The sequence below is a fragment of the Triticum urartu genome, unplaced genomic scaffold (genome assembly GCF_003073215.2).
Source record: "Triticum urartu cultivar G1812 unplaced genomic scaffold, Tu2.1 TuUngrouped_contig_4650, whole genome shotgun sequence".
NCBI classification, from domain to species: Eukaryota; Viridiplantae; Streptophyta; class Magnoliopsida; order Poales; family Poaceae; genus Triticum; species Triticum urartu.
This window is the reverse complement of record NW_024115256.1, coordinates 1-12,355: the sequence shown is the minus strand read 5'-3', so window position 1 is coordinate 12,355 and position 12,355 is coordinate 1. Positions and strand designations below refer to the sequence as shown.

Genomic DNA, 12,355 nt, shown 5'->3' with positions numbered 1-12,355 from the left:
CGGCGGAGGAGGAGTCGCTCAAGGACGACGTGTACACGGGCGCCGCGTACGGGGACCTTGAGAAGCTGCACCGCCTCGTCGAGCTGGAGGGCCGGTCGGTGACGGAGCCCGACGGCCTCGGCTACCACGCGCTCCAGTGGGCCGCCCTCAACAACCGCGTCGCCGCCGCCCAGTACATCCTCGAGGTCCGCCATTTCCCCGAGCTCCCCAACACGTAGCTTCCAATTGCTGCTTGTTATAAACTGTGACGATGGAGGGGTGCCTCCTGCTGCTGCAGTTTAATTGTTTAGCAATCCAATTCGATAGCTGGCCTGCTTTGATCAGCCCCCAATTTCGCAGCCGAGGTGTAGTGTAGGTCCTGTTGAATGTTTTGTAATGTCGACACCCTTGTCGCACTTATTGTTGAAAATTTGCAATTGCCACGGCCGATGTGTGCTTTTGGTTCGTGCCTTGTAGTGACGGGAAAGTATAATACTATCCTTTTGTTGTGGGGTTCTTGGGGTTTGGTGATGTATGCACGGCATCATCGGGAAGCTGGTGTAGGTTTTGGGCTTGCCTTTATGCTGTTTTGGCATTTATCTGGTGAATGCCATGGTAGTATGGTTGGTGGGTAGCTCTGAGCAGGGCCAGTCCAAGGCTTCTTATATCTGCTTGATTAGTGCTTAGAGGGCCCTCTGAACTAGCCATTTTCCATATCTGTCGGGCATACAAACTTTTCTGAGTTATAGTCCCACTGGACCAAACTGGATCATATACCATGTTGGTTGGTTCGTTTCAATTATATACACACAGCTGTTAAGGTTTATTACAACCAACCTCTTTGACATCAGCTTTCTCAACTTAACCTCCTGAATATCTGTGGGGTTAATCATAGATGTAAGTGCCAGCTTCAGGATGGTTACCCATAGCACCTCTTCGCCGATCTTGACCTAATTTATCACAATTTTGCTATGCACTCCTTTACTGTTATATGCATTTTGTTTGCTATATGGTGTGATGATGGTTATTTGCTTGTTATCTGGACAGCACGGAGCAGATGTAAATGCTATAGACCATACAGGGCAAACAGCACTTCACTGGAGTGCAGTGCGTGGTCATATTCAAGTTGCAGAACTACTTCTGAAAGAAGGAGCTAAGGTTGATGCTGCTGATTTATATGGATATCAGGTTTGTGTACTAACTTATCTGTTGTACCCATGCCACTTGTCAACTCTAATGTTCCTTGCTATCTAATATGTTTTGGTTAGTTGACCCGAGGTCGATTTTGTGTGTGTGCGCGCCCGTGTACGTTTGTTTGAGGAGATTACTACCTCTGGCACAAAATAAGTGAACTTTTTATTTCGCGGTACACAGATACAGGTTAAGAAATGATGTAGCACTGCCATCGGCTCTCTGTTAATTGCCCTAATAACCTCTGTCTCTTACCGTAGTACGGTTTTGGCAGGATAGATGTACAAGTATGAACCATTTTTGTTCATGATAATAGTTATTATGGCTTTATCTTCTTTGTACCAACCCAATTTTGCTCTTCTAGCATGCAAATTTGACAACTGTGTTACATAGCATTGCCACTAAGCACATTTTGGATGGAGATGACTGGTTTGGTTTACGTTAACTTTGAATTTTCGTCCAAATGCCAACCTGCAATATTTGTACTAACATTATTTATGTAATATGTACATTAGTTACTTAGTTATTTGTAGCACATACAAGTTTCAACAGAAGAATAAGTCAACGAGCCAGTGTTAGCTTTGTTTATGGAGTATTTTTTTATGGTTCCTTAATCAATCTACTGTAATGTCACAGACCACACATGTTGCAGCACAGTATGGTCAGACAGCATTTCTTTATCACATTATTTCAAAATGGAATGCTGATCCTGATGTCCCTGACAATGATGGCAGAAGTCCTCTTCACTGGTCTGTACTTTCTCCTCCTTTTTTTACATGTGTGCCCTTCTAAATATGCTTTGAAACATGAGTACATGGTAGCCCTATTGACGTGTAAATATTCTTAACATTTGTAGGGCTGCTTATAAGGGATTTGCAGACTCCATACGCCTCCTTTTGTTTTTGGGTGCTTATAGGGGGCGGCAAGATAAAGAAGGCATGTATTCACTTTTTTACAAGCCTTCCTACCACCTTAAGATGAATCACGAAAGCATGAATTCTCCTTACTATTGGTTTCTTTGGGAGCTTGGTATTCATTCCATACATAAATACTTTCCATAGGTTGTACTCCTTTACACTGGGCTGCCATTCGGGGGAATATGGAGTCATGCACTGTGTTAGTTCAGGTTGGTAAGAAGGAGGACCTTATGGTGCAAGACAATACTGGGTTAACTCCAGCCCAACTTGCTGCTGATAAGAGTCACCGGCAAGTTGCATTTTACCTTGTGAGTATTATGAATTTTAAATGTGTTTTTTGTTAACATACTTGAGTAACTTTCTAGCATTTCAAGAGTCATTCTATCTCTATGGGTAATCAAATAGGTTTGTTGATTAAACTGCATGAAACACATAACTGATGGCTGCACTTTGTGTAGTTGCATGTGTTTGTCCTTGAGAATTATTGTACAGACATGATTGCAAGTAGTTTCCAGTATTAGTGGAGTAAGTGCGTTCCATGGCTCCTGCTATTTTCCAATAGATTTTCTATAAGTTCTGCTGCCCAACATTAGTTTTTTACCCCAAAAAGTGAATATCTGTGTTTATAGAGCACTAGTGATACTGAAAAGGAAGGACCAAAGCGGAAAATTGTGACCACTGCTCAAATTGCTCATCTATAACTTCCGTGGGTTGTGGAGAATATACTTTGGCCTATTGCCAGTCTAGATTACATACTTACAGTGGTCATTAGTACCCTCAATGTAAGATTTCTTCTGGTACAGCAGGCAAATGCTGAAGATCGACTCGATGGTTTGTTTGGTTTTATGCAGGGGAATGCTAGAAAAGTGCATGAAAGAGGATGTGGTGGGAACAATTATTTTGGGAAACTATCAAAATTAGGACTTGCCCCTGTGCTTTGGTGTATTATTATTGGCTTAATTGTTGCATATATACATTCAGTTATCGCAGGTATATTACTATTTGGACTCTCTTGAGACTCCTTAATTATCCAGTACTACATGACAATGATTATTTCCTTCTATGCAGGACAATACAACTCGAATATGACATTACTATTTGGTTTCTTTTCATGGTTGGGAGTTTTCCTTGCAATTGCTGGACTAGTTATGTTTTATAGATGTAGCAGGTAAACATCTGGTCAGGGTTTCTTATGTATTATTCTTACATACATAGTAACCTTTTGTCGGATCATGAGGTTTGGGAGAATAAGCATTCGTATCTTCTGTTTTGGTACCATATGCAATTTTGATCCTTTTTTAGTGGAAGTCATTTTGATCATTTGAAATTCGTTTGGAATGTGTATGACCATACTTGTTATGCAGGAAAGATCCTGGTTACATCAACAAGAATATAAGAGACTCGCAAACTCAAAGAGATGATGTAAGCATGAAAGATTTGGGTAGCCACTGTGGCATCCTATCGATATGTTGATTTCCTATTTATTAGATCGTCACCTTGAAAACTTGAAATATTATGCATAGTACAAAATGTGCAATGTTAATCTCGTGTGTTTGACCCCTCCAGGAACCATTGTTGAAGAGGGGTCTAGATAACCCAGAACTTCTGGCTGGCAATTGGTCTCAACTATGTATTACTTGCAAAGTAAGTTATTTCCCTTTTCATTGTGTAATCACCAATCAGCAATCGAGTCGTTTTTCCTTTTTATCTTCAGCCTCAAATAATTATTATTTTTGTTATTTCAATAGATTGTGAGGCCCATACGCTCAAAACACTGCTCTACATGTGATCGCTGTGTTGAGCAATTTGATCATCACTGCCCTTGGGTTTCAAATTGCATCGGAAAGGTACTGATTCAGTCTTTTTGTATGTGGAACTTCATTATTTTTATAATCAAATACTACCTCCATTCTGGCTGACTTCCTAGAAGGCATGAAATCAGACTTTTCTAACTTGATTGTTAACATATAAAAAATATTTAGTTTGGTAAGGGAAAAATAGCATCATTAGACTTGTCATGAAAAATACTTTTTATTGTACCCTTTTTTGGTATGTTCTAGATATATGTCTACGAGAACTAATGGTTAAAGATGCATATTGAAGACCGTGTCAATGTCTAAAAACGCCATCAATTTACAAGCGGAGGGTGTATATTAATAATTTTGGATTAAAAAGTTGCATGTTTCAGCCCAGCATTGATAACTGAACTTGGTGTAAACACCCAAGCTGAGGCCAAGGAGCAAGAAAAGACTGTTCTGCGCCTAGTTGATGAATTGCAATTTCTTTTGTTCACTTTTTATTATTTATTATATATAAATTTGCGGCATCGTTCAGTCTAAGCAACAATTGGTTTCAATTGCAGAAGAACAAATGGGAGTTCTTTATGTTTCTTATCCTAGAAGTTTCTGCGATGATCATTACTGCTGCAACGGCTGTCATAAGTATGTATACATCTTCTTTTCTTTTGCCTGTACAATTTGTCGCATGGAAAATATCCTAATCTTTTATCATTTTTGTTGCTGCAGGAGTCGCAGGTGATCCAGGCTCTCCAGCATCGTTTGGTGGATGGCTTAACTATTCAGCTATGAACCATCCTTGGGTGGTGTCTTTTGTTATAATGGATCTCTTCCTTTTCTTCGGCGTTATAACTCTAACAGTAGTTCAAGCATCACAGGTAAGAACAATCTCTGCGTTTACCTTTTCATCATCTATCAGCAGTTCATTCCACCCATTGAGGTCTGTACCCCAGATCGAATCCATGCCTAATACGTAGAACCAAATCTCCTGCTTTTTTGTTCTGGTTGTGAAATCTGCAAGGGTCCATCAGGTAAGGACATGTCTCCTCCTGTCATGGGCAACCAACTGAGGTCATCTAGAGCCTAGACTCCATCTAAGGATCTAGCAATTCCTTTTTGTATCTTTTTGTCACCGGCACAGTGTTGAAGCAGTTTCTAAACCACATGTCGCATTCTTTGATGAAATATATATGCCATTACATTGTTTTACCCATTCCAGTTCTGCTATGTTTCTACTATCCTTCTGTTGCCAAGTGTCAGCTATACTTTGTCTGCATTTCCTCTAGTCCAGTACTGATATGGACACGGCTTTATTCCGCTTATCCACATGCTTGTGTCGATATATAACTGTAGAGATAATAGCTTCTGCAGATGACATGATTCATCATATTTTCCATTGCTTATGTATTCCTTCTTTCGTACTTGAAATGGTTGGCTTCTTCTTGTGTCTGTAAAGATATGCAAATACGTGCTTGTATATAGCTTGTGTTCAAGCCACTCTTCTGCACAGTATCGATCATTTCTAAATTCCTGCCTTGCAGATATCCGGGAATATAACAACAAATGAGATGGCAAATGCCATGAGGTACAGTTATCTCAGAGGCCCAGGTGGTCGGTTCAGAAATCCATTTGATCACGGGGTGAGGAAGAATTGTTCTGACTTCTTCCTGAAGGGGTACAATGAGGATATTGAGAAGGTAGAACAGACGTCACATCCTGACGAGGAAATGGCAATTATTCACATGACAAGAGGTGCAGTCTCGCAGAATGGTGAGAGCGTGCCACTTCATGCTAATGGTGCTGACCATGTTTGTGCTGACTCACAAGCCAACTCAAAATCGCATCGCCAAGTTAGTTCGTCTAAATGTTGCGATCACACTAAGAAGACTGACAAAACCCCTTTGGGCCTAGGGTTGGGCCTTGGACGAAACAATCCCTCTAGCCGTTATGCACGGAATCTTCTTCCCTTGTGACTCATTTGGAAAATGGCCCCTTGTTCCTTTGCGATTCATTTGGAGAAGGCAAGTGTTCTCTTATTCTAGTTGTATGTGTTCGTTACACCACCACAGTTGGCTGGCTATTTCTTCATATCGCGATCACTTCTTTCTGGCTGCACTGATATCGTCAAGGTCGATGACTAGATGCAGAGCCACAGATTCAGTGAGTACTGAGATGGCAAGAACACAAAAGGAGATTGAAGTTGTATGAGAGCTCCAAGCGGCAGAAAAATTCTGAAGGCATAATATTCTTTTGCGTGCAAAAAATGCACCATTGTACATTATGTTTGACATTTTGTATGTACATGAAGGGTTGATAGCTCAGATGCTGTCCTATTTTGGAAAATACAGTTGTACATTGGAAGAGCTGTAAATTACGAAGTAACCTAATGCTGGAACGTGATTTTTCCTATTTCTTTTTCGTTTTCAGTGTTGCTCTAGTGAGCGAAATGTTGGCTTCATTACCACTTTTTATGTAAACATGAATCGAATTCGTGTGAGTGCCAGTGTTACATATGAGACGGTGTGATCTCTAATCACCTTTTCCAGCTCTCTGGAGATGAAATGTACTGAAATGAACCTTTATATGGCGAGGGAGTTTGCTGCCCTTGAGTATAGTGCGCAAGCGTTTTTTTCTTTCAAACAAACCATTAATATCATTGCGATTCGTCTGCACCCCATACGGTATTTTATAAAAGATTTTGGCCAATGCTTGGTGATGATCTGATTGAGGAAGTTGGTGATGATCTGATTGAGGAAGTTTTGCAGGCGGTAAATAATTGCAAGATTCTGGATGGATGGAATAATACTTCAGTTGTGATGATCCCTAAGGTAAACTTTCCGGAGATGGTTACTCTATTTAGGCCAATCAGTTTATGCAATGTGGTACACAAAGTAATATCAAACATGTTAGCCTCTCAACTTAAAAGCTTTTCTTCCTGAGATCGCCAGTCCAACACAAAGTGCTTTCGTGCCTTGCCGAATAATCATGGAAAATGTGTTGGTTGCTTATGAGAGTTTTCATACAATAAAAAAAAAGAGATGGAAATTGTTAGTGCATCTAGAGCTTCCTTAGTGGTTTTGGAGTATTTTGAAGACAAATGAGTTAAAGGACTAATGTGTTTATGAGTGTACATAGGAGTTACAGTCCCTGAAGATTCGGTTTAACCGAGAAAAGACGACCCCTAAAAATGTATTGCTTCAAATGTATTGCTTCAAGTGAAGAATTTAGTGCGCCCTTTGAAGAAATTGAAGTGAAGAATTGGAAACTTGAAGACTTTGTTTTTTTAGTTTCTTTCTTCTTCTTTTGAGTCATAATAAATATCATATTGTTAAAGGGGGTTTAGGTGATACATAGACGTATTTTCGAAGTTGATGGAGACTCGACTAGATTGCGAGTTGCTCGTCGGCCCGACCTTTCACGGTACATCCAATAGCAGGTTAATTCTTTCAACTGGTGCAAATCTTTCTCCATAAAAGTTAAGAAAGTCGAAGCTGCCAAATCCCCAGCCTGGTATCAAGTTAGATCACCGGCGGCCCATGAGAGTGAACCGTATAGGTTCCATGGACAAATCTCATGAGATGATGCTCCCCTAGCTTGCACCAACACACACAAACCCTAGACGGGAAAAATCTAAAAACCATACACGGTATTTGGTCACCCCGACATGGGTGTTTTCTGGTTGTTTTACTAACCTCTGAAAATAACAAAAATCAACCCCTTTATAATGGTCGTAGCCAGCCCACTTTATAGGCGACACCAACCCTGTATTCCTTAACTGCCGCATAAGCAAACCTAAAAAGATATGGACTCTCTCTCTCTCATATCTAAACTAATTAAAATCGTATCTAATTAAGTACCGACCACCTTAATCACGTAGGCAACCAGCCTCTACTCAAAAACAACTACTCCCTCCGTTCCCAATTACTTGTCTTGGATTTGTCTAGATACGGATGTATCTAGACTTATTTTAGTGCTAGATACTTCCGTATCTAGACAAATCTAAGACAAGTAATTCGGAACGGAGAGAATACGTGACTAGCTAGACAACTTACTACTAGTACTTTCTCTTCTACGATGGTATCTTCCTCATAAAAAAAAACTCACGTAACAAATATTTTTAGTGATCCGATTTTTTTAAATTGGAACACCTTGCATTCCAAGAAATCACCATGGACCAGCCATGTCGGCGGTCACCGCATCGGTTACAACTTTTGGGAGGTTTACCGACCACACATGGAGGCCGGCATTGTCGTCCCTCCTACCAATAGCCGCAAGTTCATGGGCAGGAACATTACACAAGCGAGGGCAGAAGGTGACTTTCCACTCAATAAAACCAAGTTGTAGGAGGTATTTGATCTCACGAAAGAGGGTGCCCAGGGTGGAACGATCCAGTGTAGTTGTCGTGACAGCCTGCTGGATCCCGGTACAGTCAGTTTCAAAAACAACCCGTCCCATTCCATGGCCCTCTGCTAGCTTCATTGCATTCATCAGGGCACACGCCTCGGCATGTAGGGCTTCGCACATGTGTGTTAGTTTACCCGCTGTCGCGAAGATCACCTCTCCCGAATGATCCCGGGCGATGCAGCCCCAGCCAGCATGCCGGGACTCCGGGTCGAAAGACCCATCAATATTAATCTTGACAACATCCGTGGCCGGGCAATTCCATCTGGGCTTTGGTTTTGTGTTGCTGCTTCCTTGCTCCCCAAAAAACAGACGCCATTCCGCAATGTGTTTTGCCAGCGTGAACCCAAACTCCTGGGTCGAGGCTCTTTGAGTGTTGTGGTTCGCCTTGTTTCCCTCCGTCCACCACAACCATAGAGAGACAGTTCGTATGTAGCTTCTCATCCTCAGGCAGGGAAACAATGAGGCTAAGGAGTTGGCGCGGTGACTGGCATGATAGTAGCTTCTGCCTAGTCTACTCCAGCCCGCATGCCCTCCACATCTTCTTCACCTCCTTGCAACGAAGAAAAAGATGTCCTCCATCTTCCTGTAATCTGTGGCATACCACACAGTTCGTCTCCAGCTGCACGCCGATTCGTTCCACATTCCTCAACAGAGGATGGCTGTTATGGGCTAGTCTCCACATAAAATGATGTACTTTCCCAGGGCATTTTACCTTCCAGAGCTGCCGCCACATCCTCCTATCATCGTTTCCCCCGAACAAGCTTTCCCCCCACGGTCGTGGCCATTGTCTATGGAGCATGTCAGTGTAAACCCGGTGAGCCGATCTGACCGAGAACAAACCCTTGTTGTCAAATTGCCAGGCCACAAAATCCTCATGGTGTTCAAAAATTGGAATCTGCAGGATCACTGCTGCGTCCCCCTGGCTGAAAGTCTGTTGCACTAAATGCTCATCCCAGGCGTGAGAGTCTGGGTCAATAAGTTCAGAGACTCTTGTCAACAAGTTAGCTCCCTGAGGAGTGCGCGGGAAACGTACTAGTCCCGACGACAGCCATGGATCATGCCAAATACGAATCTGCTGCCCGTCGCCTACCCTCCAAACCATTCCCTCTCTGACCACTTGGATCCCTTGCAGGATACTACGCCACACATAGTTGATTCCGGGTGTTGGTACCGCCGATAGAAGGTCGCCACTGGGATAATACTTGGCGTAGGACTCGGGCGCAAAGGGAGTCAGGAGCTTGGAGAAGGCGCCAGACTTGGCGGGCAAGCATGGCGATGTTGAAGGCGTGTAGATCCCGGAATCCAAGGCCGCCTTGCTCTTTTGGCAAGGTCATTCTCTCCCAGCCCACCCAGTGGTGTTTATGTTCATCGTCTTGGTTTGCCCACCAGAACCGGCAAATCATAGTGCAGATGTCATCACAGAGGCCCTTTGTCAGGTCAAAACAAGCCATGGCATAGGTGGGAATAGCTTGGGCCACTGTTTTGATCAGGATCTCCTTCCCTTTCTTTGATAAGAGCCTTATCTTGTACCCTTGGAGTAGCTCCCAGATTTTGTCCCGGATGTATTCGAAGCATAACTGCCAGGATCTGCCCACGTAACTAGGGAGGCCCAGATATTTCCCTTGCAGTCCTTCTCCTCTTAGGCCCAGACTATGGAGCAACGCTTGTTTCTTTTGGATCGGGGTGTTCTTGCTGAATTGTATCGCAGATTTGTCCTGGTTAATCGTTTGACCCGACCCCCTTTCATAAACCTCTAAGATCTCATTTATGGTGGCCATACCCTCCTCTGTAGCCTCCATGAGAAGAAGCGAGTCGTCAGCAAAGAGCAGGTGGGTTATGGACGGGGCAGTAGGTGCAATCCTTATGCCCTGGATCCGGCCCAACTCCTTCGCACGGTTGATCAAAGAAGATAGACCGTCTGCACAAATCAGGAAAAGGTACGGTGAGGCCGGATCTCCCTGCCTCAAACCTCGCCCCGGTATCACCGTTTCAGTACAACCATCATTGATTTTGAAACGGTATCGGACAGTAGTCATGCACTTGCAGATCAGGGCCACAAACGCCGGTGCAAAATCGAGCTGGAGCATGATCTTCTCCATGAAAGCCCACTCCACACGATCATATGCCTTACTCATGTCAAGTTTCAAAGCTGCAAAATGCGTGCCGCCCGTCCTCTTCCTCTTCAAAAAATGGGTCATTTCATAAGCCAAGATAGTACTGTCCGAGATCAGCCTACCTGGGACGAAAGCACTTTGGTTGGGTGATATTATTTCGCTCAAAATACTCTTCAGACGGTTGGCGAGTACCTTGGACACCAGTTTGTACACAACGTTACAGAGGCTAATCGGGCATAGATCCTTTAGTCTCTCTGGGTTTTGAACCTTTGGGATCAGCACCACTAGTGTGTCATTCCATCCCTCGGGTATACTGCCGCCTTGTAACACGTGCAAAACCTCGCGAACAACATCCTCCCCAATCAAATGCCAATAGTGTTTATAGAAGATGGTCGGGAGGCCGTCCATCCCCGGGGCTTTAAGGTCGCCAATGCTATCCAGTGCTTCCTTTACTTCATCTGCCGTAAATTCAGCGAGGAGGTGATCATTCATCTGTTGAGTAACTTTGGGAGCGATGTTGTTCAAGATTTCCGCCATTGTCGAACCTGCCACGGGGGTAAACAAGTTAGAGAAATAGTTAGTTACGAGGGCCTTCAAACCCTCCTCCCCCGACACCTCGACTCCATCCTCCCTTTTCAACATGTGGATCGTATTCTTTTTCTTCCTCTCCGAGGCAAAGGCCTGGAAATATTTTGTATTTCGGTCTCCTTTTGACAGCCAGTTCGCATGGGCTCTTTGACGATAAACCATGTCAAGTTGATCCTCTAGCTTTTCCAGTTTATATTTCACTGTCAGCTCCCTTCGAAGTTGGGCTTGTGAGATTGGTTGGCGCCGGACTTGCTCGAGTTCATCCTTCAACTTCCTGGCCCTTTTCCGGAGATCTCCCAGCACGTCACGGCTCCACGTGTGGAGAGCTTTATTTATGGCTCCCAGCTTGCTCGCCACCGACGGTCCTTGTGCCCCTTCCTGCGCCTCCCACACGAGCTCGTCACACCCCTCCTCAAGTAGCCAGCATGCTTCGAACCGTTTGGCCTGTGGACCACATTGCCTTCCCCCCATTCTCCTCGTATCATGGAGCCACAGAACCACGAGCCTATGATCTGAGTGGTGCGGATCACCGTTCACAACTCTGTAGTATGGAAAACGAGCACACCATGACGGCGAGGCCACAACCCTGTCCAGCCTCTCCCGTATATACCCATCAACACGGAAATTATTATTTCACCAGGTAAAAACGTCACCCTCAAAGCCGAGGTCACTGAGATTACATGTTTGTAAAGCATCACGTAAATTCTGCATTAGGGAGTGTGCTCTAGGGACACCTCCTTGTTTCTCATGGTTGAACAAAATCTCATTAAAATCTCCAAGACAGACCCAGGGCAGGTTAGATTGATGATTCAGAGTTCTCATGAGCCGCCAAGTCTCCACCTTCTCCATGCGTGGTTCTCCATAGATACCCATGAGCTGCCATTTGAAACCATCTTCCTCCTGAACTATGACATCAATGTTGAAAGTGCAACTATCCCTAGGTGGTTTTGGTAATTCATAACAACATATAGCTCATTGAGCTAATGCTATTCCAAGATGATCATTTCAGGAAAGCTCAATGATTGGCATGGCATGGATGGTGAAAGTGGAACCCTCAAAATGCTAAGGACAAAGGATTGGCTCTAGCTCATATGTTCAAGACTCTTCATTTTACATTTTAGTGGTCCAAGATCACATTGAGTCCATAGGAAAAGCCAATACTATCAAGGAGGGATGAGGTGTTGCTTAATGAGCCTCTTGCTTCATGTGCTTAATGATATGCTCCAAAATCCTCAGCTACTTTCCCATATCCACATTTGACCTAAACCCAAAGCCAACCTCGGCCCTACCGATTCTTTCAACCCGGCGTCACCGAGTTTCACTTGTCATAGCCATTGCCAAACCCTAAGCAAATCGGTTCTACCGA

General features: G+C 43.7%; 1 protein-coding gene across 1 annotated transcript; it reads left to right on the top strand.

The window, feature by feature from the left end:
- Window positions 1-5: 5 nt before the first annotated feature.
- LOC125528123 (protein S-acyltransferase 24-like) lies at window positions 6-6,399 on the top strand (the record flags this gene model as incomplete). Its single annotated transcript, XM_048692633.1, has 13 exons — window positions 6-185; window positions 1,027-1,167; window positions 1,807-1,919; window positions 2,027-2,106; window positions 2,232-2,395; window positions 2,939-3,077; window positions 3,156-3,255; window positions 3,452-3,509; window positions 3,654-3,731; window positions 3,836-3,934; window positions 4,450-4,528; window positions 4,613-4,761; window positions 5,425-6,399. Coding segments are annotated over 13 exons (1,812 nt in total), but the record flags the coding sequence as incomplete, so codon positions are not given.
- Window positions 6,400-12,355: the final 5,956 nt, after the last annotated feature.